General features: G+C 36.0%; 1 protein-coding gene across 1 annotated transcript in view; it reads right to left on the bottom strand.

Moving 5' to 3' along the window:
* Window positions 1-1,676: 1,676 nt before the first annotated feature.
* The window catches only part of LOC111051759 (ESF1 homolog), a 57,929-nt gene continuing 33,553 nt past the window's right edge, over window positions 1,677-26,052 (bottom strand). The window contains exons 2-6 of the mRNA XM_039428311.1: window positions 23,877-23,972; window positions 22,417-22,755; window positions 9,284-9,436; window positions 6,512-6,624; window positions 1,677-4,552 (exon numbers count right to left, since the gene is read on the bottom strand). Of these exons, the coding sequence (XP_039284245.1) occupies window positions 4,282-4,552; window positions 6,512-6,624; window positions 9,284-9,436; window positions 22,417-22,755; window positions 23,877-23,957 (957 nt within the window). The 5' untranslated portion in view covers window positions 23,958-23,972 and the 3' untranslated portion in view covers window positions 1,677-4,281. The remainder of the gene's footprint in view (window positions 4,553-6,511; window positions 6,625-9,283; window positions 9,437-22,416; window positions 22,756-23,876; window positions 23,973-26,052) is intronic.

A 26,052-nucleotide genomic window follows, 5' to 3' on the forward strand; every position in this document is an offset into this window, starting at 1 on the left:
AACTGAAATGACTATGGAGTGGTGCAGGGAAGTACACTGGGGCCGCTTCTGTTCCTAATCTATATTAATAACCTGGAGAAAGTAGCAATTAGAGGAAAATTGTTCCTTTTTGCTGATGACACAGCGGTGGTGTCGTCCGGCTGCACGTGGGATGAGGCTTACGAGCGGGCGGAGGATGATATGATCAGGGTCAAGCGTTGGCTGGATCAGAACACCTTGACCCTGAATGTAGGAAAAACTAAACATCTACCCATATTTTTTAAACATGACAGTGATCCTGGTCCGCGACGCTTGGCTCTGCATTCCTGTGATGTACTGCGGTCGGTCGCCTGTGATTGCAGCGTAATTGAACGTGTTAATACCTACAAATATTTGGGGGTCACAATAGACCATAAATTATCATGGGCCCCGCACATTCAAACAGTAAGGCAAAAACTTAGAAAATTTATGTTCGCCTTTTCGCAGCTTGCAGGCGTGCTGGCTGTGGGGCATTGCAGGTCTGTTTACTTTTCCTACGTGCAGTCTTTGCTTCAATACGGTGTGTTGGCGTGGGGTGGAGTCTCGGCGGCGTTGTTGCGGCCTCTTGCTGTCACTCAGAGAACCCTAATAAAAATAATTTTAAATAAACCCATGCGATACCCTACAGAACAACTTTTTTCCGAATTCCATGTCCTTAATATCAGACAAATATACATAAAAACCCTCCTCTCCTTTACCAAATCCTACAAAGCAGAAATATTTACTGAATCACCACACAATTACCAAACTAGACATAGATTAAATTTCAGATATGGTACTCCTAGAGCCACTTTAGCTCCAGCAAATAACACCCCATTTCACATTGTGCACCTCCTCTACCGAAATTTGCCTACATCAATCCAGGAGGCTGAGGGGCGCAGTGTACCTGTTTACAAAAGAAAAATAGTCCAATGGCTATTCAACATTGGTAGGGATGCTTCGGAGGCCCTTGTCAATTCACCCTACACCTAGGTTTTGTCTTGGATATTTGTCTACAGATATTTTTCATTTTGTTATAAGCCATTAGTTTTTCCGTGTTTCGTTATTTTTTCTTTTTCTCTCTCTCTTCTTGCTTGTGTTTAGTTTCTTGTTTTTGATGCAGCGCTCTATTAACTCTTTCGACCTTATAGCACCAACCCATATCAGTAATAGATTTAACCTATTTTATTTTCTACATTTGAAGTTATTGTTTAATTAAAGTTCATTTTTTGTTTAGAAAAAAAGTAAAATTTTAAAGTTTTTCAAGAAATGATTTCGATTATCCTGTATTTATTAAGGCTTTTCTAGATAGGAATTCTTTCCCCACACACGGATTTATAGTCTAAGTGGGGAAATATATTTCCTGGAATTGTTTTGTATAACTATTATTGTTATTAGTTATTTTGTATAACTGATATGTATATGCTTTTTTGAGGAAATAAAATTGAATTGAATAGCACACTGTAAGCCTCTTTTCGTCCAGCTTAGAATAATGACAATAGTGAATTTTTACATTTATACTGTATCGTTGCATGTTAAAAAAAACTCATCCAATTTAAAATTAAGGCATCAAACATATAGCTATAACACAAGAAATTGTCATAGGATTGATATTCCCTATCATAGGTTATCCAAAACAGCCAAAAGTTATGATATATTTGGCAAATAAATGCGAAACAAATTTTCAAAGTTTGTATTTATTTATTCAATGACAAGATAATGGTAATTTTGAAGCAGTAAGAAGGATATACCCCCGATTGACACCAAAACATTCAGGTGAGGAAATAATCAAATTTGTATCTTTACAAAGAATGTCTTGTCTCTCAAACTGAAAACACTGAAAATATTATAGAATAAGGCTGTAAGTATATTTCAATTATACATCCTATTGTTATTAGAAATTACATTTTAGCAGCAACAGTTTCATAATATTAATCTTAAAACTAATGAATAAGTGTATTTGATAACAAGATTCAAATTAATGTGTTTCACTTTCTGCTAAAATAACAAAACGCATAATTTGAAGATTAGATCTAAACTAATTTATTGAAGCAGAGATACCATCTAAAACTCAATAAAATTTCACCTTAAACCAAACTTCAACTAACAAGACAATCCAGCAGCAAAAAAAAGCCATCGCATCTTGATTCCCAACATTAAACTCGAATCAAAAAACTCAATATGAATTAATTACGGTATTGATCTGACAATTCAGTTGCATCATTTACCGCACGCACTCCATTCAATTAAAATTTAACAATACTGACAAAGGATAAATAATAGTATTTTTCTATGAAAACAATGACATTTATACTTTGTGATGATAGCGAATACTATTGTTAATATAGGTAGAAAGATAAGCAAATACAATTATTATTTATAATATACATGGAAGATTTGAAGCAAATACCCCTTCACACAATAAAATACCGGTACCTAAAAGGCTGCATAATGTCCTTCGCATGAAGGGATTACGGCAAATATAAAGTTGTAATTTATATAATAATTATCTGGAATTGCACACTTATAATGAGAATCATAAAAGAAGAGGTCGAACAATCGGGATCCCAATTCAACAAAAATAAAAACATTAAATTCAACTTACAAGTTTACGAACAAACAACTAAATGTGGAGACTTAACTTTCAAACAATAGAATTGAAATAAAATACATCAATTCAGTTAACAAACAATAAATAAACTTTCAACTAGAAGTTTCACATGTCGAGAATAGAGTAGATTGAGTATTGCAATATCTACATTTATCGCAATAAAATGAAAGGAAATCATTTGTGACATTATTTGTCCCAAAATGGGATGAATATATCGGGTGAAGAAATAAAATAAAAGGGTAGGCCTACTAGTGATACTATATGATAACACTGCACTCCTGATGAGTTGAAAATTTTCAAACTGAAAGCAGATTAATTTGTTGCTCTGCTCATTTGGTTTTAATATTACCAAATGTTACCAATATAAATGTTATATATCACATATAGTGAGAACAAATTTTTCTGAAGCTTTCTATTCTCACTTGAACATGAAGAAGCAATACCGAGCCAGAATTGCAGTTCCATTCACAATCATTATTATTAGAGCTTTCAAATCAATGCTATGTAAACTGAAGGGGTCGGGATGAAATAGTTTCAAGCCTCATTTTCCTTATTTTGAGTTAGAGGACTTTCAATATTCAATCAAATCTACAAATCATAATTTCTGGCTTTATATAATCTGAATCTTCATCCGAATTGTGTAAAAAAACATCTGATTCCTCGGTGTCACTTTTAAACTCAAGTTTTCTCTAGCATGCCATGTTGCTATATGAACGATTCTGTAGCTTGACACTATCTTGACCGTAATATCCAGTTCACTTTGTTGTGGGCAATAAGAAAATGCATCAACAGAGCACTGTGGTAATATTTCTGCAACTTTTTCATTATGAACTTATAGTTTATCATATTGGCTAACAGATGGCTGACCATAGTTCATTGACTATTACAAATAGTTCCTTGGCAATATTTCATCCCGACCCCTTCAATTTAACTGTGGATGATTATTCTCATCTCACAATTCCCTATCTATCTTTATCGTGATTTATAATGAAGTAGTTAATGTCTATAATCACAAGAATGAATGTAAAGTACCTATAATAACTATTACAAATAACAACATTTCTAGTAATGATGCAAATTTTTCTAATAGGTACAAATTTCAAGGTTCTCAAAATGACTTTTTCTCAATCACAGGCAGAAAATCCAATAGCCATGAAAATTTAATGAAAATTGTTTGTATTGTAGTTCATAATGCAACGAATCGAACGACATATAATAGAACTCTTTCCGATCAAATGGTTATAGAGATAATTCATTTTCCTTTATTTCCTGCATTTTTAATGTTCAAGGGGGCTGGGGGGAAAGTTCCTGGGGGATTTCTTGGGACTTTTGGGAGAATGGCACCTCTTTGGGAGGGTTCTGTCGATGGTGAGAAATTCAGATTTTATTTAATTTTCGGACGAAACTGCTTTTTTGGACCTTTATTGACTGGACTATACATTATGAAAGTGAACAGTACACTTAAACTATAAACATGTAGAATCACAAACCTAATACAATCAGTCGATGGAGGTTCATGAATATTGTTAAAATAACAAAACCATCTCAATTGAACTGAACGAACTAAACAAGGTAATTTCCTCTAGTTTTAAGACAATAAAAAAGTAGATAATATTTATAAACATGATAATTTTTTTAGATTTGTATGAACACTTTCGTTCAGGTAAATTTCATTATTCTTTGGGTTTGTCATCGCTTTCTTTGACTTCATCTTTTTCTTTCTCGCCGTTGTCATCATTATCTTCGTAATCTCCATCCTCCTCCCCCTCCTCCTCTTCATCTTCATTGTCTTGTTGGTCATCTTGATCGTTGTCCTCATCGCTACCTTTATCCTTAATTTGTTTGCCAGTGCCATTAGCGACTTCTGCTCCATCATTTCGTTCTTCATCGTCGTCTTCCACGTCGCCTTCTGCCTCCGATTCTGAACACACATAGTTTTCATCCCTGTAAAATATGTGAAGAATTCCTTCTTAAGAAAGTTGATAGAGAACATAATTTTAAACATATTTTTTCTTCATACTCTGAAATATATTATGCATATTTACATCTGCGACGCCAAACAAGAATATTGTAAGACTAAACATTATAGTTTGTGTAAAATAAGTTGAGATTTGGCCCTCCATCCGAAGAAATTACATGGTTGCCAATTTGTGTAAAATTGCAACTTCCTCAAATTTCCAATTCAACGTCAGAATTGGATGTAGAATATCATCCCCGATATCCTAGTAATTCTAGAAAAGATCCAGGATTGAAGGATTAAAAGGAAATTTAACTTTTATGATACAATTGGAAACATCGCGAAAATTTGTTTTTCTTTTGAATATCACTTCTCTCAGAATCATGGGGCGTCGTAATGCGTAATAATTTTATATAAAATTAATGGGGAGAATGCCCCCTTTCTATTGGTGTATGGATAATTTTCTTCCGACCTATTGTTATTTTTTAATTAATAATCATGTTCGTCCAAAAATGAGACCAAAATACGATCTTCCGACTACTTTTGACAGCCGAAAAAATAATTTCAATTATTTCTGAGAAACTTTCTCGCTTTCACCACCCTCTTATCTTTTGAAACAAAAAAGTTTCCAGCATGTTGAAAATTTCATGTTTTCTGCTTGAAATGTCTCGACATTGACGAACATGATTATTAATTAAAAAATAACAATAGGTCGGATGAAAATTATCCATACACCAATAGAAAGGGGGCATTCTCCCCATTAATTTTATATAAAATTATTACGCATTACGACGCCCCATGATTCTGAGAGAAGTGATATTCAAAAGAAAAACAAATTTTCGCGATGTTTCCAATTGTATCATAAAAGTTAAATTTCCTTTTAATCCTTCAATCCTGGATCTTTTCTAGCATTACTAGGATATCGGGGATGATATTCTACATCCAATTCTGACGTTGAATTGGAAATTTGAGTAAGTTGCGATTTTACACGAATTGGCAACCATGTAATTTCTTCGGATGGAGGGCCAAGTCTCAACTTATTTAACACAAACTATAATCAATACAGCTTGGTACAGTGAGCCTCACTATCAGCATTTGTTGAATGAGAAGCAATGATGTTATCCACAGAATGCTGACTGTTCAAAGTAAATCTATAGAGTGAGAAAGGCTAATAAGATTTTCAAGTGAAACTACAGAGCGTTCCCACATCCAAACAGAAAAACCAGAACCGACTTGGCCTGGTCATTGACAGATTATACGTCATGTTATTATTCTTGTGTTGATAAAATTGTATTTAAAAATAAAATGTAATAATTGATTTATTTACATAAAGTTTAATTATTTACAGAAGTCTATCAGAAGCTGCATATTGTTTCTCAATTCTAAAACAAGAAAAGTAAGAATTTAATGAATTATTTGAACAAAATGTTATGTACTATAAACACAAGGATGGGAGCGATGATTGTAATTACTGTATTCAGTTATTGATATTGTAAGTTGCACAGCAGAAGAAAGAAAGGTAGGCCAAGGAACATGTGGGTGGACCAAGTGATGGATGACCTGAGAAAGATGGGGGTAAGAGGATGGGAGGAAAGAGCCATGAACAGGGATGAATGGAGGTGTGTTGTGAAGTAGGCCAGAGCTCACCTAAGGCTGTAGCGCCGGATAAAGAAAAAAAAAGTTATTGATATTGTAATTATTCATCTATTGCTTGATTATGAGGCTGAGGGATGATTGTAATAAAGTTTATAAATTTCAAGAAACTTCGAATTAACACCCAAATAATAATTATAAACACAAAAATCAATGTCTGTTTATAATGTTGATAATGTATATTTTCCTATTCAAATTTAAATGTAGAAAAAAATATTATAGTTTTACAATAATTATAATCCACAGTTGGATAACTTCTACTCATAACTTAATGAAAATTAAGAGTAACTTACACAACAATTTTATCCCTGACAAATTCAAGAACATTCTCTCTTTTAGTTCGTTTATTGAAGACAACCGTACATGGATAGTACTTCACTTTGGTAGCAGCCGACCAACCGGAATACTGGAAAAAATCATGTTTTAAAAAATATAACACATTTTGGAGAATCAAAATCTGGACAGATGAGGAGTCCGGAGAATTTGACAAATTCTCAATCTCTAGGTACGTAAGAGAATGAATATTCAATGACACAATGATGGAAGATTCAATTAAAAGTCCAGTTAATTGATGTACAGTTCAATAATAGGCCTCAATTGGTTCATTCAGTTTCTACAGTAGGCTATATTCAGTTATATTTATGAATTGATTTTCTGAGCTACAAATTACTAAACGATATCATAATACCTAATGCAACTAACAAAAATTCAGAGCATATTGCATCTCAATCTCAAAGTAACTACAGTAGAAAATCATCAAGATCATTAAAAAGAAATCATCATAGAAAATCAAGATCGTTATAAAATTGGGTAGAGAAATGAATCCTTATAGAGCATCTTTATTGGTCATTATGAACAAAATTATAGTAATGACTTACTCTCACAATCTTCGGTGAAGATGATTAAGTATTTGTAAATATTATAACTTATTGTGTATAACAATAATAGTTTTTCTAGCATCTTGAATCACTTAATAAAAATCCTTTGATAAGTTTAGCAAGATGTAGAAATAACTACTAAGAGATAAAAATAAAAAATCGAAGTAGCCTTTTTACTTTCCTTGCCCTATATTACCATAGCTAAGGAAAGTATTGCTTTCCGAAAAAAATTAAGGACCCCAATTTCTAAATTTCTATACGTTTCAAGGTCCCCTGAGTCCAAAAAAGTGGTTTTTGGGTATTGGACTGTGTGTGTGTGTGTGTGTGTGTGTGTGTGTGTGTGTGTGTGTACACGATATCTCATCTCCCAATTAACGGAATGCCTTGAAATTTGGAACTTAAGGTCCTTACAATATAAGGATTCGACACGAACAATTTCGATCAAATGCAATTCAAGATGGCGGCTAAAATGGTGAAAATATTGTCAAAAACAGGGGTTTTCGCGATTTTCTCGAAAACGGCTCCAACGATTTTGATCAAATTTATACCTAAGATTTTAATTGAAAAGCTCTATCAACTGCCACAAGTCCCATATCTGTAAAAATTTCAGGACCTCCGCCCAATCAATGCAAAGTTTGATTTTAGATTCCCAATTACCAGGCTTCAGATACAATCTAAACAGAAAATTTCAAGTGGAAAAGATTAAGCATAAAAATCTCTACAATTAATGGCCAGTAACATTTCCACCTAAAATTGAAAATAAGCTCGAAATTCGAGAAAATAATATTATTCAATTGCAAACTGTTGATTATATTAGAAAAATAAAATCAAATTAGAAAAACGTTTTTGTTTTGTGATTTTAATGGTTATAACTAATAAAATATGCGTTTTAGAGGGAAATTTTATGGAACAAAATTTGTAGAGGAAGATCATTGAAATATTTTCGTTCAAGAAACGGTCAAGTATATTAATGGTTATTAAAATACAAGCGACATAGCAAAACCCCCAAAAAAATTGGCGGCCATCTTGTTTTCGAGGTGTTTGCCTGTGATTTCAACCTATCATCATCATCACAATCCTTATTATGCTAGACCTAACGAAGAAATTGAGACATCTTCCACGGCTCTAACTTAAAAATGACCACAGAGTGCTTTTTTCATGACATTTGCGCCCGAACTATAACATGGAATAGGCTATTAAAAAATATTTAGGACTTTTTATAGTATACTAATATGAAGCATGTATTAATTTTAGCATACAAACATATATTCAATAAGTTGATCAAATTTCTGGTTGAGGTATTGAATTTAGTTGGCTCAATGAATTCTCTATTATGCTTCCTCATCTGAGCTTAGATCTTCCAACCTATTTCAAATGTAAGTTTTTAAAAGATGCTTCCCATGTTATTTAAATGGAGTTACTTTTACTCCCTAGGAAGTTTTTCTGTATTTTAGTCCCGAGAGTGAAAAAGTGACACTTTAGTATTATGTTCCAGGGAGTAAAGTAAGTAGCCTACTTTAGACAGTAGGTGGAGAAATAGTTATTTGTGCAACTAGTGCGCAAAGTGACAGTTTGCTGCACCGAAAGAAACGTTTACGCCCGAGCCGTAGGCGAGGACGGAATGGTTTCTCGAGTGCAGCAGAGGAACTTTGCGCACGTATTTCACATTAAGTTTTTCCTACAGTTACCATTGAATATGAAAAGTGGGTAATTATGGGTAAAATTGCCTGAAATCCATCAAATAACTTAGTAGTGTTTGAATGGCGAGGCGGCTGTGTGGTGTGTTCTGTGGTGGCACTGTGCTGTTGCTGTCCTCGATATAATATATAATAGTAATAATTAGCGCGTTGTGCTTCGTTGCACCTCTGCTCACTATAGCAGCCACAGCAGTCACTGTTACCAACTTCATTTTGATTTTGCTGCACTGTTGCTCCATATAACCTACTAAGTATTTTGCGTTGCCATGTTGCAAATCTGGAGTGCAGAAAAATTTTTCCCGCACTAGAGCGGAAAAGTGATTCTTTGCGTTCTGTAATCAGTGCAGCAATGGCCACTTTTCAACGTAACTGTAGGAAAAAATAATTTTTCTCAAGTATTTTAGTCAATGAGAACAGCTTTTTATTTATCTAACTATAGCGAGTGAATTGGATTCTTGTGAGTGATCGATAAAAGATTTATAGCACTTACCACCGAAGTGTTTTTATAATGAGTTTTGCCATCAAGCTGAAATGGAATGTACTTTTGGAGCAGAGCCTTGCCATCAATTTTCCAAAGTGGAGGATCAGTGAGCTTCTTGAAATCTTTCTTGGACACCACAAAAGATCCGGATTGAAAAGTTGTCTGAAACAAATAATTTTCTTTATAATCTGCAATAAGGTTTCAGTTTCTAATAAAATGTAAATGGATGTTACTTTATTCGGGTTTGTATATAGAACTTTGCAATTTTATTGTTCTAATATCTGGCTCAAGTGTTATTAATTTCTCAGTTTCCAAATTCAATTACAATTTATTCAAACACACAAAAATCAAAATTACAAAACAATATAAAATAAATATATTTTTTTGTTTAAAAAAATATATAAATTGAATGGCGATTCGAAGTATGATAGTTCAATTTCGATGGAAGGGCTTTCAATGATTGTGATAAACTGTAAACTGATAATACTCAATACTTCACTAATACCGTATAATGTATACCGGAATACATGGAATTCCAATCATTCATGACTAACAACCTGACTCCTGACATACTCTTAATTCTTCCCATCCAAAAGTTAATTTTTGTGGATCTTTGGCTGACATAATTACCTCAAGTGACAATCCATCTATATATGAGTTGGTTGTTCTATTCGTTGAAAGCAACAGTACTGTAGAAACTGCAAGTTCTTGAAGTATTTGAAAATAACAATACACAAGCAACTAGTCAGTTTTAATTGTTTTCAAGTGCGATGGATAGTTAAACGAACTTGATTTGATTTAGTTAGCATAAGTTTAGTGTTTTCGTGTAATTTATTTTTTATAACCTTGTGTACATAGGTCAATTGCTAGTTCTAAGTCATTTTCGCCCCCTTGGGTTGGGGGAGCTTTGAGTCGAACATTGTACACAAGAATGTGTTGAAAACCAGAATTCACCCACAGTATCCCTGCTTGTCGTAGGAGGCGACTAAAAGGAACCCGAAGGCAACTCCACAAGTTGCCTTGCCTTCAAACCCACGGGATCTGCCCCATCAGGGCAGTTTCGGAGGGGCAAAAAGAAAAACCCAAGAGACCAGAAGAGATGGATGAAACTCCAGGCACAAATGTAGGTCATGAGGCTGAGTCGAGGGTGGCCGGGCGCCCTAGAGGCAGTTTGGTGTTCCCTCTCTCAGCGGAAGGACCCACAAAAAGTTCAGGAGTGGAACTCACTTAGGTCACGAGCTTGTGGGTGGAGAGGCCAAGACTCACCACTGTTCAAAGAAGAGCGGCCATTTAGGCAAAACTTATTGGGAGAGGTGAGGCTTTTGACCCTGTAGAGTTTCGGAGGGGCAAAAAGAAAAACCCAAGAGACCAGAGATGGGTGAAACTCCAGGCACAAATGTGGATCAAGAGGCTGAGTTAAGGGTGGCCGGGTGCCCTAGAGGCAACTTGGCCACCCCTTCCTCAGCGGAAGGATCTACAAAGAAGGCCAGGAGTGGAACTCACGTAGGTCACGAAGACTAATCAGTCTGATGAGACTGCCAAGCATATCACACTGGATTGCGGCAAGCAACCAGGTGATGAATGGGATGTTAGTATAGGGAAAAACTCTTTAAAGAACACAGGTATTGGTTTGACTAACTAACATACTACTTGGGAGCACAATAAGGTTCGGTTGACGGGTGGGGTTCTTTGAACCTTTGGATCCTTGAATCCGTCCCTTCATAAACAATAAACATAAGTCATTTTCAAGCAAAATTGCATAGCTGGAACTAAAACTATATTACCCACAGTATGGCCATTGACTGTCACGCATTTGATTGGCTAGTTCCACCACGTGGTTCAAATCCGCCATTAAGATTTCAAACAAACTTTATAGTCCTATCTTATTGCATTGGAAATTTTGAACTCATCACTTCTTTTACCGATGGGAAACATACATATTTTGAACTTCCGATGAGATTGGTGTAACATTTTCGAAGGGAAATTGTTTATACTTTAATATAGACCAATAAAGTTTATTCAAATAACACTAATAACGCTTTAAACATCAATTTTTCTTCCCTCAGACTGCTCGCGTACCACTTCCAGAGCTTTCGCGGACCACTTTTTGGGAACCACTGATCTAGTGGGAACCACAGGGTACGCGACAGGGTGTCATCCCGTCTACTAGTCATCTCGACATTTTGAGCACAGGCGACAGCATGTCACCTACTAGAATGGCAGGTTCCATCCTGTCGGGACCGTACACGACAGATTATCTATCACCTTGCTCGCTGGCGTCAGGTGGTCTCCCCGTCAGCATGTCACCTTCTTGAATAGCAGGTGATATCCTGTCGTTACTGTGAACGACTGAGCTGACTTTGATTCCATAGTTTCAAGGATAAAATAAAATAGATCAACAATTAATGTTCTATCACACTTTACTATATTTCTATCGATTAGGAAGTCATTCCCATGAAATGTCAGATAATTTTCGCCTCATAGTTTTATATCTTTGTCAAACGAAAGATTGCTTCCGTTAAAAAAAAAGTTACATATGAAACATTTGATTTGAAACATATTGAGTTTTAGAATTTAAGACATACTTTTTTCAATGTACTATAAATATCGGGGCACCGAGCTTCCCTCGTTATTTTTACTTGCCCTATTACCATAGGTAAGGAAAGTATTGCTTTCTGAAAATAATTAAGGTACCCAAATTTCTATACGTTTCATGGTCCCCTGAGTCCAAAAAAGTGGTTTTTGGGTATTGGTGTGTATATGTGTGTGTGTGGGTGTGTGTGTGTGGGTGTGGGTGTGTGTGTGTGTGTGTGTACACACGATATCTCATCTCCCAATTAACGGAATGCCTTGAAATTTGGAACTTAAGGTCCTTACAATATAAGGATTCGACACGAACAATTTCGATCAAATGCAATTCAAGATGGCGGCTAAAATGGTGAAAATATTGTCAAAAACAGGGGTTTTCGCGATTTTCTCGAAAACGGCTCCAACGATTTTGATCAAATTTATACCTGAGATTTTAATTGAAAAGCTCTATCAACTGCCAAAAGTCCCATATCTGTAAAAATTTCAGGACCTCCGCCCCATCTATGGAAAGTTTGATTTTAGATTCCCAATTACCAGGCTTCAGGTACAATCTGAACAGAAAATTTCAAGTGGAAAAGATTGAGCATAAAAATCTCTACAATTAATGGCCAGTAACATTTCCACCTAAAATTGAAAATAAGCTCGAAATTCTAGAAAATAAGATTATTCAATTGCAAACTGTTGGCAACTGTTGATTCCATGAAATCATCCACTATGAAGAGATAGCAGACTTCGTGTGTCTCCAGCGTTATTGTCCTGTCACCAGCTGGTTCAGATCTTTGAATATATAGGAATTCAATTTGATGATTCCTATGTTGAAATTGATTAAATGGAACTAAATGAATGATGAATTAATTTTAATGTTGGAATGACAAAATTGAACTTTTGATAAATATGAAAATAAAACTGTTACAAGTGATAAACAAACTATGCTAGTTGAAAACATCACAGGTAGCAATCAGATGATTTGCCACATTACCCCCCCCCCCCGGCAGACGATTTGGCCATCCGAAATCTTGAAGCTCACTTTTTTCCTGGAACAGGGTGGGGAGGCTGAGGTGAGTCGTCTTGAAGGATGTATGCTGGCTTCACCCGGTCAATGGAAACCTTAGCGGTTTTACCATTAATCCTTAAGTGCCCTTAAGTTTGGTCCTTCTCGCAAAAAGACGTGGCTACATGTGGACAGTTCCTTTAACACAAAGACGCCTGGTTGACAATGTCTTGTTGCTGGAATGGGGCGTGAATGTGACATGAATTCTCTCAAGCTTGAAATAAAACTGTCCGAGATGTCAAGATTATTGTCTTGTGGTTTTGAAGAAAACAGCTCAAAGGGCAAACGAAGAGTCTCTCCATAGACTAATTCGGATGTAGTAGCCTTGATATCTTCCTTGAAAACAGATCGAATGCCAAGAAGTACTAGAGGCAATGCTTCAACCCAATTGGCCTTAGCATGAACCATAATTGCGGCTTTTAGATGGCGATGGAATCGTTCAATCATACCGTTTGATGCAGGATGCCAACTTGTTGTACTTCTGAGTCGAATCCCAAATAGCTTGACGAATGTGTTGAAGAGGTTGGAAGTGAATTGTGTCCCGCGATCTGTAGTCACAGTTTCTGGGAAACCAAAACGAGATATCCAGCAATCCAAAAGTGCATGACACAATGTCTCTGCAGTTATGTCAGATAGTGGATAAACTTCTGGCCATCAAGTAAAACGATCTGTGACCGTTAAGCAATATTTGAAAGATCGTGCAGGAGGAAGTGGGCCAATCAGATCGACGTGGATATGAGAAAATCATTTTGTAGGTGTCACAAAAATTTCCACAAGCATGAACATGTCGAGTAATCTTTAATCATTGACGACCAGTACAAGCGCGAGCCCAATCACGACAGTTCTTGTTCATGTTTGGCCAAAAAAAATCTGTTGCTGACTAACTTGAGTGAAGCATTGGGTCCGGGATGTCTCAGGTTATGGAGGCTGTCAAAGACTTCTAAAGTCGTCTAAAAGGTTGTGTAAGAAACGGTCGAGGTTTCCCTGTAGATACATCACAGAGCACAGTAAGTGGTGATCCGGGAATTGGTACACGTTCCACTGAGAGAGAAGAATTCTCTGGCGTTAGTTTATTAAATTCTTCATCAATTTCTTGAGATTTGACCAATAACTCATAATCAAGGGTTGTATTAATAGCTTCAATACGTGAAAGTGTATCAGCAACAATGTTTTGGGTGCCTTTGACATATTGTTTATCTGTTGAAAACTCAGAGATGAATGATATGGTTTAGTTGAATCGGTGGAAGTTTTTCACGGTTCTGTTGAAAAGCATAGATTAAAGGCTTGTGGTCTGTGTAGATAGTGAAAGGGTGTCCTTCTAAGAGGTGGCGAAAATGCTGCACCGCTGCATAAACCGCAAGTAGCTCATGATAGTATGCAGGCCAACCGCCTTCTTTCAAAGATATTTTTTTGAAAAGAAAGCAAGAGGTTGCCATATGCCTTCAACCAGTTGTTGTAAGCATGCTCCAACTGAATGGTTAGAAGCATCAGTAAATAAACCAAGTGGTGCGCCAATTCGGGGATGGACAAGGAGAGAAGCTGAAGAAATGCAGTTATTGCAGGTTTCAAATCAAATCAAATCAATCAAAATCAAATCAATTTATTCCTCTTTATAAATACACATTACAAAAAATTATAAAAAAAAACATTATAGGAAATGTTCTTCACATGGGCTATGATACCTGTGTGTGAAGAAGAGTCCGAATCATTTAATATATTCATTTTAATTCAGAGGAGGAAACAAGAGGAAAACTAACTAAAGAGAGAGAGAGAGAGAGAGAGAAAATAAATGGAAGAAGGGAAGAGAAGGGGAAAGAAAGAGAGAGTAAAAGGGAGACAGATAGATAGAAAGAGAGAGATAGTAACAAGAAAGTACAGAATAGAAAAGTTTTAATTTGGGTCGAGGATCATCCATTAGGGCCGCCAGGCAAGCACATGCCAGAGACGGACATAGCAAATTAAAAACAGATTATTATTTTCAAAAAACCTTCTAGAAATGGTAAGCAGACCGCAATAACATCTCCGATGTTTCTTTACTCTGTTGGAACAGCCAAGAGAGCAAAATTTTCTTGTACGCGGCATTACTGTATGTGTTAAAGATTGACAACTGAACAGGCATGTTGCAACACAAGCGATGAGAAATATAATAGGGGCATCGGGATGAGGCCAGACTCGTCAATCTAGGCATCCTTATGTTGCTAATGCTAGAGGCATTTAAACTTCCCCTTCTTTTATGCATATGCACAAGTAGTGCCTTGATAAAAAGCTGTCGAATATCCAAAACCTGAAACTCCATGAAAAGCTGATCAGTAGGATAACGTCTTGGATGGCCTGTCGCAGCCTTGATAACTGCCTTCTGCACAATCAGCAGCGGCTTCAAGACGTTCATAAAGGCACCCCCCCATACAACAATACCACTGTGAAGCAGTGCCTGAACATAAGCAAAGTATGCCAATCTTATAATAGAAGGATCTAGCAGGGAGTTTAACTTTTTAAATAAATATATATATTTTCTGAGCTTTTGCTTTAGGTGCGTTGTGTGCTTATCCCATCTTACATTCTTATCAAAGTATACACCAAGGTATATATACTCAGAGACCTGATCCAGCTCCTGACAATTACATGTAGTAAGATCCGGACATGTATGAATAACAATAGACACTCCATCCCTTATATTAACATTATGATTACTGAGTTGCAGAGGCATTACTTTTGTTTTGTTTGTATTTAAGGTCAAGGAGTTTTGATCAAACCATTTTTCAGGGTATTAAGGCCCTCATTAGCTCTCATATAAGCACCATTCCATGTTTTGCCTTCAAACAGTACAGCTGCATCGTCTGCAAAAAGGAACATTTTCCCCCTGGATTCTACCTTCACTATGTTATTTATATAAATAAGAAACAGAAGGGGCCCGAGTGTGCTGCCCTGTACCACCCCATAGTCTACAGTAGCCATGAAGCTTTCAATGTTCAACACTCTAACCACCTGTTTGCGGTTAGTGAGGTAATCTGTGAACCAATCCAGGGGAATGCCACGTACCCCGACATGCTCCAGCTTCTTAAACAGTGCTCTTCTATCCACTCTTCATAAACTCTTCTATCAATGGAGTCAAACGCTTTCGCCAGATCAAGGAAAGCAGCAACCAGGCAGTTGCCACGAGACAAACTATTGAAGGCAGATGTTGCGAAGGCCTCATTAACACCGACCCCCTCCCTGAATCCATACTGCTCTGGAGCTATAATTTTGTGAGCTTCAAGAAAGTTACTTAGCTGTACCCTCACCACCCTTTCCAATATTTAATATTTTAGAGAAAACAGAAAGGAGTGATATAGGTCTGAAATTCGGGTATGCATTCTTATCTCCACCCTTGTGTATGGGAATGACAGTTGCTACTTTCAGGGCCCTTGGAAAAACGCCTTGTCTCATGCTAATATTGATTATATGAGTTAAATGTTTAGCAAAGTATTCAACATTATTCTTAACTAGGGACGCTGCAACACCATCAAATCTAGGGGCAGAGTCACCCTTCATGGGAAGGATTATTGAAGTAATTTCCGCCTCTGTTACAGCTTGGAAAAAGAAGGTATTTGGATTGGAAAAATCTTCATCTGCTACAATCCTTTCACCACCCGAATTCAGATTATACCCTACCTTGGAGTAATAGTTATTGAAATTGTCTGTCACTTGCTTAATGCTATCCATATTATTGTAATTCTGGGTAAAATCTGAAATTGGAAAATCATTAGTTTTTCTTTGTCTTCCTGCCAGTTCATTTACTACTCTCCATAATTTTTTGGGGTTATTTGTATTCTCAGCTATAAGGTTACTATAGTATTGTTTTTTGGTTGCATGGATTAAATTAGAAAGTCTGTTCCGGTAATTTTTATAATGTATTTTCAAGACTGTGTTAAAGGGTTCATTCTTAAATCGTTTCCCCAATCTGTCTCTCTCACGTATTGAACGCACAAGAGCAGGAGTTATCCACGGTTTTATGACTCTTGCTCTACTAGTAGGATTAATTGCTTCATTTAGATTTTTTCAACTATTTCCATAAAGTTATCAGAACTTATATTGGTATCATATTAATTAATTACAGTTTGTCATGTTTCATTTCTTATTTTGTTAGCAAAAATTCTAAAATTGATCTTGCGGAATGGAGAGATATTAAGCAGAGGAGCCGGGTCCCTGTTTCCCGGAGGGTACTGTAGGCCAATAACAGTTGCGTAATGATCAGTAATATGAGACGTGAGTATGGCTGCTCTAATGACAGGAGCTTCCATCGGTCTTACAAACGCATGATCGAGACAAGAACTAGTTGTAGGAGAGACCCTTGTGGGAGAATTGATACAGTTAACAAAACCGCTCTCAACCAAAAAATTAAGATACTCGTCGCGTTCATAAATTGTATTATTATCAATGAGGTCCAGGTTAATATCACCTGTCATTATATATATATATATATAGTATTCTCCTCGAAAACCTCGTAGTAGTTTCTTAGACTGTGAAGGAAATCACCGAAGTTAGACCTAGGGCTCCGATAAACGGTTAGAAGTTTCACATTCTTTCTATTGAATTTTAACTTTACCTCCAGACAATTGGCACCGCCAATTTCAAGATCCCTACAATCAGTCATTATATCCTTCCTAGTGTAAACTACAACTCCATCACTTCTATTTGAATAAACTGTTGTGCAAACAGCCTCATACCCATCTATTGGAATTAGGTTATTGTCATCCCTCAACCAAGCCTCCTTTAGCACTATCACATCTGGCTTATAATGGAATTCACTTAGCATTATAAGTGTCTCATCGAAATTTCTATTGTACGATCGAATATTCATATGGAATATTTTCAGAAAGGGGGCAGGACAGTCATCGCGAAAAACGTTCTCCACCTCCAGCGGGCACCCACAGACTACCGACTTTACAGACAGAAGATCCTCAACTCTATCATCTAAATCAAAGTTCATCTGAGCAAAGAAGAAGAAGAAAGAAGAAAAAAGATAATGAAGAGAGAAGGTAAAAAAAACTTGCTTGGTTTTTGGAAAGAAAAAAAAACTCGCCGCCCGGGTCCACCGACCAGACGTGCCGTTAATAGTAATAATTATTGTGTATAATGAGTGAAGTGCATTAAATAAGGAATGCCAAGACAGATACCAGTAAGAATATCCGCATAAAAGCTAGATAGATTCAGAGTCTTCTTCATTACAAAGTCATGTATAAAAAAATGCTATAATAATAAGTTTATAAAATAATAATACTAAGAAAAAAAAATGGAATGGGCTTGAGCATAACTAATACAAAAAATGTCTATTCCAAGAAAGATGTAAAAATATTATTAAAACAGGCATGCTAGGGATTTTATATCGTAATGTTGGGCAGAGGAACAGAGAAAACAGATAGAGAAATACAACTCGTGGAAGCATATCATTTATCAAAGTGATTGATGATAAGGACCGATAAGGTTAAACAGTGCAATATAAATGTCAACAGTCTATCGATTCTCAATAATTATTATATTAGTCTGCTCGACCACTATTTAAGTTTCAGTGAAGAATAAAACATCAATGAAAAATAATTTATACTTCAAGCTAATATGATTTTTCTACTTTTCAATAATTATTATGTTATTCAGCTCGACCACTATTTGAGTTTCAGTGGATAATAGAAAAATCAATGAATAATAATTTGTACTCTAAGCTACCATGATTTTATACTTTATCAATTCATCCTCAAGTTACCTATATATCAAAATCACAATACATCGATCATAAAAACAATTTATACTCTACGCTACCACGATTCTATACTCCATCAATTCATCCTCAAGTTGATATAATATGAAAATCACAATACATTGATCATATCATCGTTGAGGAATATTCTGGGTATTCTGAGGCAGATAATAGTCTTCAAGAGTTATTCCAGAACAATAACATCGAGAAGCAATGCTCGCCTACGTGCATGTAGGGAAAAAAGGATTATAATAACATAAAAAAAGGAGTCATGTAGAAACAATAATAAACAATCAATAAAAATGCGATGAAGTATGCCAATTACTTGAGCCAACATTACTTGTGCCAATATGAATATCCTAAATCATTAGTGTCTTCAAGTTAGCACAGTAGATATTTATTATACTGTATGTTGAACAATAATAATTTTTTATCTGATTAAGTGGTGTTTAGTTGTAAGCAAAATTTGTCATAGCCTAGAATGAATATAATATTATAAATAATAATTGAATTAAAAAAGAAAATTAAAAAATAATAATAGGTCAATTTTTGTTTACATGTTAAGAGTTGCATGTATTAGAGAACACGGATGTAGGCTATGTTATTTATTTCTATTTCAGTATGAGATGATGATGCATTGCACTTCATTGGACACGGTATTCAGTAAATTTTATTGTATATATATATATAGTGTAGGTGGGCCACCTTTAGGCATTGAAGATCTATTTATCATTATTTTATTTCTTGCTGACATTATGAATGCAATAATTATACCCATCATATTACTCTAAGAACTAAAAAAAAAAAAAAAAAATACACATATACATAATAATACGGGATAGGTTCAAAAAAATTTAAAGGATATATAGATCATCCTTTCTCCCAGGAAAACCCCACCAACTTCACGCGGAAAACAGAAAATAAGAGACAATTTAAAAATTAAAACCAAATGAATAATTTCCCCCTTAATTACTTGAAGGACCCATATGTATAAATATAATTGTTCTCAACATAATAATATTGTCGACAGGGGAGCATCGCTGTGATAGTAGTTATCAGCCACTTTTGGTTTGATTGGCCTGCACTATTTCACGAAGGTGACTCTCACTCAGCACACGCATCTTCCTGTCACCTACGTTAACCTTTATTTGGATAATGGTCCCTGAGAGCCAAGCCTCCGCAATTTCGCCTTCTTTCACAGCTTCTTTAGCTTTATAGAGTAAAGCTTTGTTTTCTGGAGTTAAATGGTTGTTCATATAAATACCTTAATGTCCTTTGGAAATGTCGGGTGGATATCGGATGCTTTCAACTTGGCCATTTTACCTGCGGCTATCCACGAATCTCGCTTCCGTCTGGATATGAATTTGATTGAAGAAAAACCTGTCCTCTTATTTTTTGGAAGTCTGTGAGCGATTGAGATCTCATCGCCGTTGTACTCGATCTTGAGGCGTTCCGCTATCGTAGACAGAAGCTCGTACACGTTCTCGCCTTTAGTTTCAGGAATGCCTACTATTTCTACGTTGCATTTACGGCTGTATTGCTGCATGTCACTCACTTGTAGCTCTAACTTTTTCATGACACTTTTCAATTTTTCGTTTTCAGCTTTCAAATTCGCGCAATCAGTTTCTACTTTACTAAAGTTTCGCAAAGCCTCTTCAAAAGATTTTTGTAGACCGTCAAATTTTTGACTGAGGTCTGAGGCAATGGAAGACACATTAGCTATGTAATTTTTTAGGTCACGTATTTCATTTAGAATCGCAGAATTAATGTTAGTGTTTGGATTGCCGGGAATGGGCGAACTTACAGTTTTACTTTTACTTTGGAGGCAGGTATCGAATTTCCAAGAGCTTTTGCTAACAGCACTCATTTTTTTGAATTTTTCTAATTCACCCAATCGCGTACAGGTAGCATGAAAAGAATTAGAACAAACAGAACACTGTATCATGTCTTTCACGTTTGTGTTCGAACACGCACTGCACTTGGCCATAGCTGAATGGAATAATAGAGAATAAAAATTCACTCCAGAAATTCAATCTAATAATGTAGGGTATCACTTGATATGTAGGTATTAATTTGCGAATGAAAGTTCAAAACGCATTAATAGATTCCCAATACTGAATTCAACAGAACAAGACAAAGTCACTAAACAGAAAAAGACACGCCGGTCGGCAGAACGAGCTAGCTGCTGATTAGATAACTCTCATCGACCCTACCTCGACCACTGCTGGTCGCAGACTTCAAATGCTTCTTCAAGTTCAGGTGTCCAACCAATCGGTTGGGAGCCTTTCAAAAGTGGATTACTGATTGCGCTATGTAGAGGAGCTTCGTACTCAGAAGCATGTGGTATGAATCTCCTATAGAAATTGAGCATGCCAAGAAAACGGCGGAGCCCTTGAGCGGTTTTTGGTAAAGGATATTCTTGAATTACCTTTACACGGTCTTCAGGTGCTCGAATATCGGCAGCAGATATGCTGTATCCAATAAAAGTAATCTCGGAGACACCAAAGATGCATTTTAGTGGGTTGATGACCAGGCCATACTTTACATGACGTTTCAAAACACTTCGAATGTGATCTTCATGTGCTCCGCTTTAGAACGTGAATAGATGAGAATGTCATCCATATAAACAAAGCAAAAATCCAATCCGTGTAAAACTTCATCCATGAATCGTTGAAAGGTTTGTCCAGCATTCCGCAGACCAAATGTCATAAAAGGAAATTCAAATAGGCCAAATGGAGTGATAATTGCGGTTTTACCGATATCTTCCACAGCAACTGGTATCTGCTAATAATAATAATAATCTGCTGATTATTATTAATAATCTGGTATCTGCTGATGAGCTTTGACCAAATCGATTTTCGAAAATATTGTGATCAGATGATTCGCCACAAATAGTAGACTTGAGATTCGCGGAAACACTAGCGTCAGGTGATCAATTATCATAACGGCAAGGAAAGTTGTGTGAGTGCGCCACACCAGATTTTATTTATTGGTAAACAGAACACAATTCTCTAAAATGATCGTGTTTATATTTTACAGCTGGCTATACGTCAGCTTATGAATTTCGGGGATGCGATATTTTGATTTTCCACAGAATCACTCGCTCACTTTGTACTATCCACAGTCGACGAAAGTGTCAGCTGTTTCAGCCAAGGATGAATCATCATTTTAATGTCGTTCAGCGAGTTTTCCCAAGGATGAGACCTAGTGCAATTGAATGTTTATATCATAAACATACTATGTTCCAAATTTCGTGAAAATCGTTTTCGAGATCCGTTGAACATAAATAACCGTATATAATATGAACAGATATACAGAAATTGCTCGCTTAATATAATAGGATCTTAATTGTCCAGCTAATCTCGTTTTCCAAGCTTGAGCTTGATCTTTTGGGGGAAGTAGTTCCTAATGTTTCATTGTGTAGAATAATTTCATTATTGCATTGTATATTATATAGTTAACAAGTGTAAACATGCGAACACGTTCGCGAAGTGAATTTCGTATTTCACTTAAAAAATAACTTATCCAGTATTAATAATGAAAAGTGAAAACCCAAATATTAAACTGTATACTGTAGTATAATTTTTTCTACACAAAGGTATTTGTTATTTCAAGCAACATGAAGACATTTTTATCAAATAATTTATCTGAATTTGTTTTTTCATTATTGACTTGTGCAAGTTACAAAGGCCCTGAGCTGTCATTCTGCACGTTAAAAGCCTACTATTATGTAAGTATATCTAGATGTGTTGTATGTTGGCTACGAACCGAGTGGGTGAGCGTGGTGGAAGTGGGCTCATTGTCGGATGCGTTGCTGTTGTCGTCGGAGCCGGCCGTCTCTGGGTCGGGATCGGCCTGGCCGTTAGAGGCTGTTGCTGAGCTGGAGGAGACGCGCGCACTCTTGGCCGGCCTGCCTCTGCTGCGGCCGCCGCCCCCGCCCCCGGTCCGCTTCCCCGCCGACCCCCTCTTGCGAGCCGGTTGCAGGCGCTCAAAGTCGTCGCTGTCGTCAGACAGGTCTTCGTCGGTCGACCCCGTGTCCACCACAACCGGCACTCTCGACACACGCACGCGAGTCGACTGGCGTCGACTGGCGGACAACGAATTCGCCTACATACATTTATGTAAATTAATTTTTATAAAGTGACCTGTGGTTTTCTGTCAAAGTCTGTAAGATTATTTATCTATTTTATTACTTTTTCATTCATTACATTACCAGAAAGCACAGACCGGAAAGAAAAACTAAGAATTGTAAGAAACATCAATAAATTTCATTTATATTATGTTAAAAATAAGTTTTTTGATGTTTTAGTTTGTATTACGGCAAATAAGGAACTTAAATATTGATTTCTTTTTATTGAAATAGAATACTGTATAAAAACTCTTTTGTATTTTTTCTTTTCCTTCTTTGTAAATTTCGTCAAATTGAGATGTTTATAGGAATCCACCCCTTTTATTTTATTTTAGAAATAACATTATGTTTTCGTAACACTCGGCTCCTGCGCTCAGGTTTTAACCTTTTCATGGATCTTCCGTAATTAATAGTAAAACTATTTCACTTTTAACTTATATTGTTAAATGTCAATTGTAATTATATTTTATTATAGACATGTATATTGTTTTGAAGGGAAAAATAAACTATTGATTGGTTTAAAACCCGAAATAGTCTGCATACATCTATTGAATAATCATTTTTTATGGTTAGGTAAGGTTTGATTGAAATTAATAATAACAATATATATAATTGTCATATTGGGGTGGGTTGCACCCAGAAAGTTTAATCGTTTGTCTTCAGTTATTAAATATTCAGATTTCATTATTGGATAATGAAATATTGTAAGCCGATAACATTGAATATCGGTAATTTAATGCAATTAATTTATAGAATTCAATAGAATGACATTATAATTACAATAGTAATGAAAAATGTCTGAAAATAGGCTTAATAGTACATTCATTTCTCACACAGCACATTACAATTCTGAACAATATACAATTGAGTCCAAAAAATACATTTTCGATATCAAAAGTAAAAGATAGGTAGATTAAAATTTAAAAAGAGAATCAAAATGATTAAAAATGAGAAAAAAATTAAAATTATTGACGCTATAGCCTACTTGAATAATGTTATAAGAATGAACTTTGAAAACTATGAAATGAATGCTATGAGAAAGAGTCATTTAAGAATAACGTTGTAGAGAATGTGGGTGCCCTGATGAATCAAAACTCACCTTGGGTTTTACTTCTTTTGTAACTTCTTCTGGATCATCAACATCAAATTCATTTTCCGACTCCACTCCATTTTTCGTCATGATGCTGGTTATAAGCTGAAATAAAAGAATAAGTCTATTTTAATAAGTAGCTTAATTCTATTCTACAGGGACCAGTCCACATAGAGAGCGATCTGCGATTCCATAGGTTTCTATATCTACCTCACAAATCTTAGAATAATGATTATATCTGTTTGGTCGCTCTCTATGGGTACGAATAGAACGGTAAGGTCAAGATGAAGATTTCAGCTCACTATCTAAATCTATTATATCTATATCAATGACTCCATACATTTTCATCATTGCATAGCTGTTGCAGCACAGTGGCATCGATCTTCACCGCGTTCTGTTCGCACCTCAAGTGTTCAGGCCCTTAAGGGTATCGTAGGCTACGGTTGAAATTACCAGCAACAAGAGTCTTTCTAACTGTAGAGCTAGGTATTAGAATAATTGAATATTCTTCAGTTTCAGTACTAAGGATCTCGATCATATTTGGGGAAAAGAGAGCTCAGAAGTGTACTACACAATAATCGTTAATGACTTTAGAGATAGCGGCCTTATCACACTATACCTCTACAGCAGTTTGGTATGTATAGGTGCGTACAGACTTTCGCTCTGCTCCGCAACCGAACGTCACTCCAGCAGAGCGATTGATGATCGACCGGGGAGCAACCTTACTATTAATTCTATTCTCTCCTATGTCTTGCTGAATATTCTGTTCATCTATCCAGCCGCTATTACACTCGTGAGATTGTCTGTGATAAAGTCAAATTTTGCATTACTTTGTCGATCAGTTTGTTCTGGCACAAATAATGAGTACGTGCAGTGTTTGTAATCTATCGGTGAATAGAAACGCGAAGGAGAAGATTGTCTGTGAACAGTGCAAGTGCTTATTCCATGGTAAATGTGTGGGATTGGGGGAAGCAGAAATTGAGGGACTCGCTAACCGTGCATGGTATTGTACTAAATGTACAACTAAATTGCGTATACAACGAAGTAATTCGGACTCAACACCAGTGAGAGTGAATCCATCTTTAAGTGTAACAAAATCGTTCATTGATCTTGAAACTTTTAATAGATCGATGGAGGAGCTTAAGAAATTAATATCTGATAGTCAAACTAAGCTGAATGAGGACTTATCGAATGCTATACGCGTTTGTACAGAAAAAAATGACAGAACCTGTGAGACGCTGGCGAAGCAAGCCGATATGATTAGTGAACAACAGTCCACAATAAAAAAACTTTCTAATGAAAATAGGGAACTGCGTCAAAGGGTAGAGGACATTACTTATCAGATGGATGATCTGGAGCAGTACTCTAGACGTAACACTGTTGAGATCTACGGAGTTCCATCGGTAGCTGATGAGGATGTCGCTAAAGTTGTTCTTCAGGTGTGTAAAACACTGAATATGGACGTCAACAAGGACTCTATTGATGCGTGTCATCGTCTCCGAAAAAGAGAGAATCGACCAACTGCAGGAATCGCGGTCCGTTTTGTGCGCAGGAGCGATGTTGAAACCCTTCTTCAGAGAAGAAAAATGAAAGGTGATCTGAACACTCAACATATGGGCTTCATCGGTGACGCTAAGCCGGTGTATATTAACAGGTCCTTGACAGCCAAAAGGAGGTTACTGTTTGCTAGGGCGAAAAAGGTACAGCGAGCAAAAGGGTTTAAATTCGTCTGGATCGATATGACAGGTAATGTGAAGATGAAGTTTAGTGAGGGTGATAAGGTGATTAGGATTTACTCTGAGAAAGACTTACAGGACATTATCGATGAATAATAGGTAATAAATGGAATACTGATGAATTAGTTTATGAATTATGAACTCACTTCAATATGAACTTCTTTTTTATCATATTTTAATTTTAACTTACCATTATCTATATCTGATCATACCATTATTTATACTTATTTTCTCTTTATAGGCTACCCCAAATTACATTTCTTTCAAGTAGGCTTTTTAATTGAAGTCATATTTGTCTTTGCTGATTTAAATTGCAGGTTTTCTTTATTTATACTTCTTGTTTCAAATTCAGAATTGATTATTATATTTTTTATGATTATAGATATATGTGTAATGAGTGATTCAGTATCTGATTCAATTGATCTTCTGATAACATAATAGTCCAACGT

This window comes from Nilaparvata lugens, chromosome 5 (genome assembly GCF_014356525.2).
Source record: "Nilaparvata lugens isolate BPH chromosome 5, ASM1435652v1, whole genome shotgun sequence".
In the NCBI taxonomy this organism is placed as follows: Eukaryota; Metazoa; Arthropoda; class Insecta; order Hemiptera; family Delphacidae; genus Nilaparvata; species Nilaparvata lugens.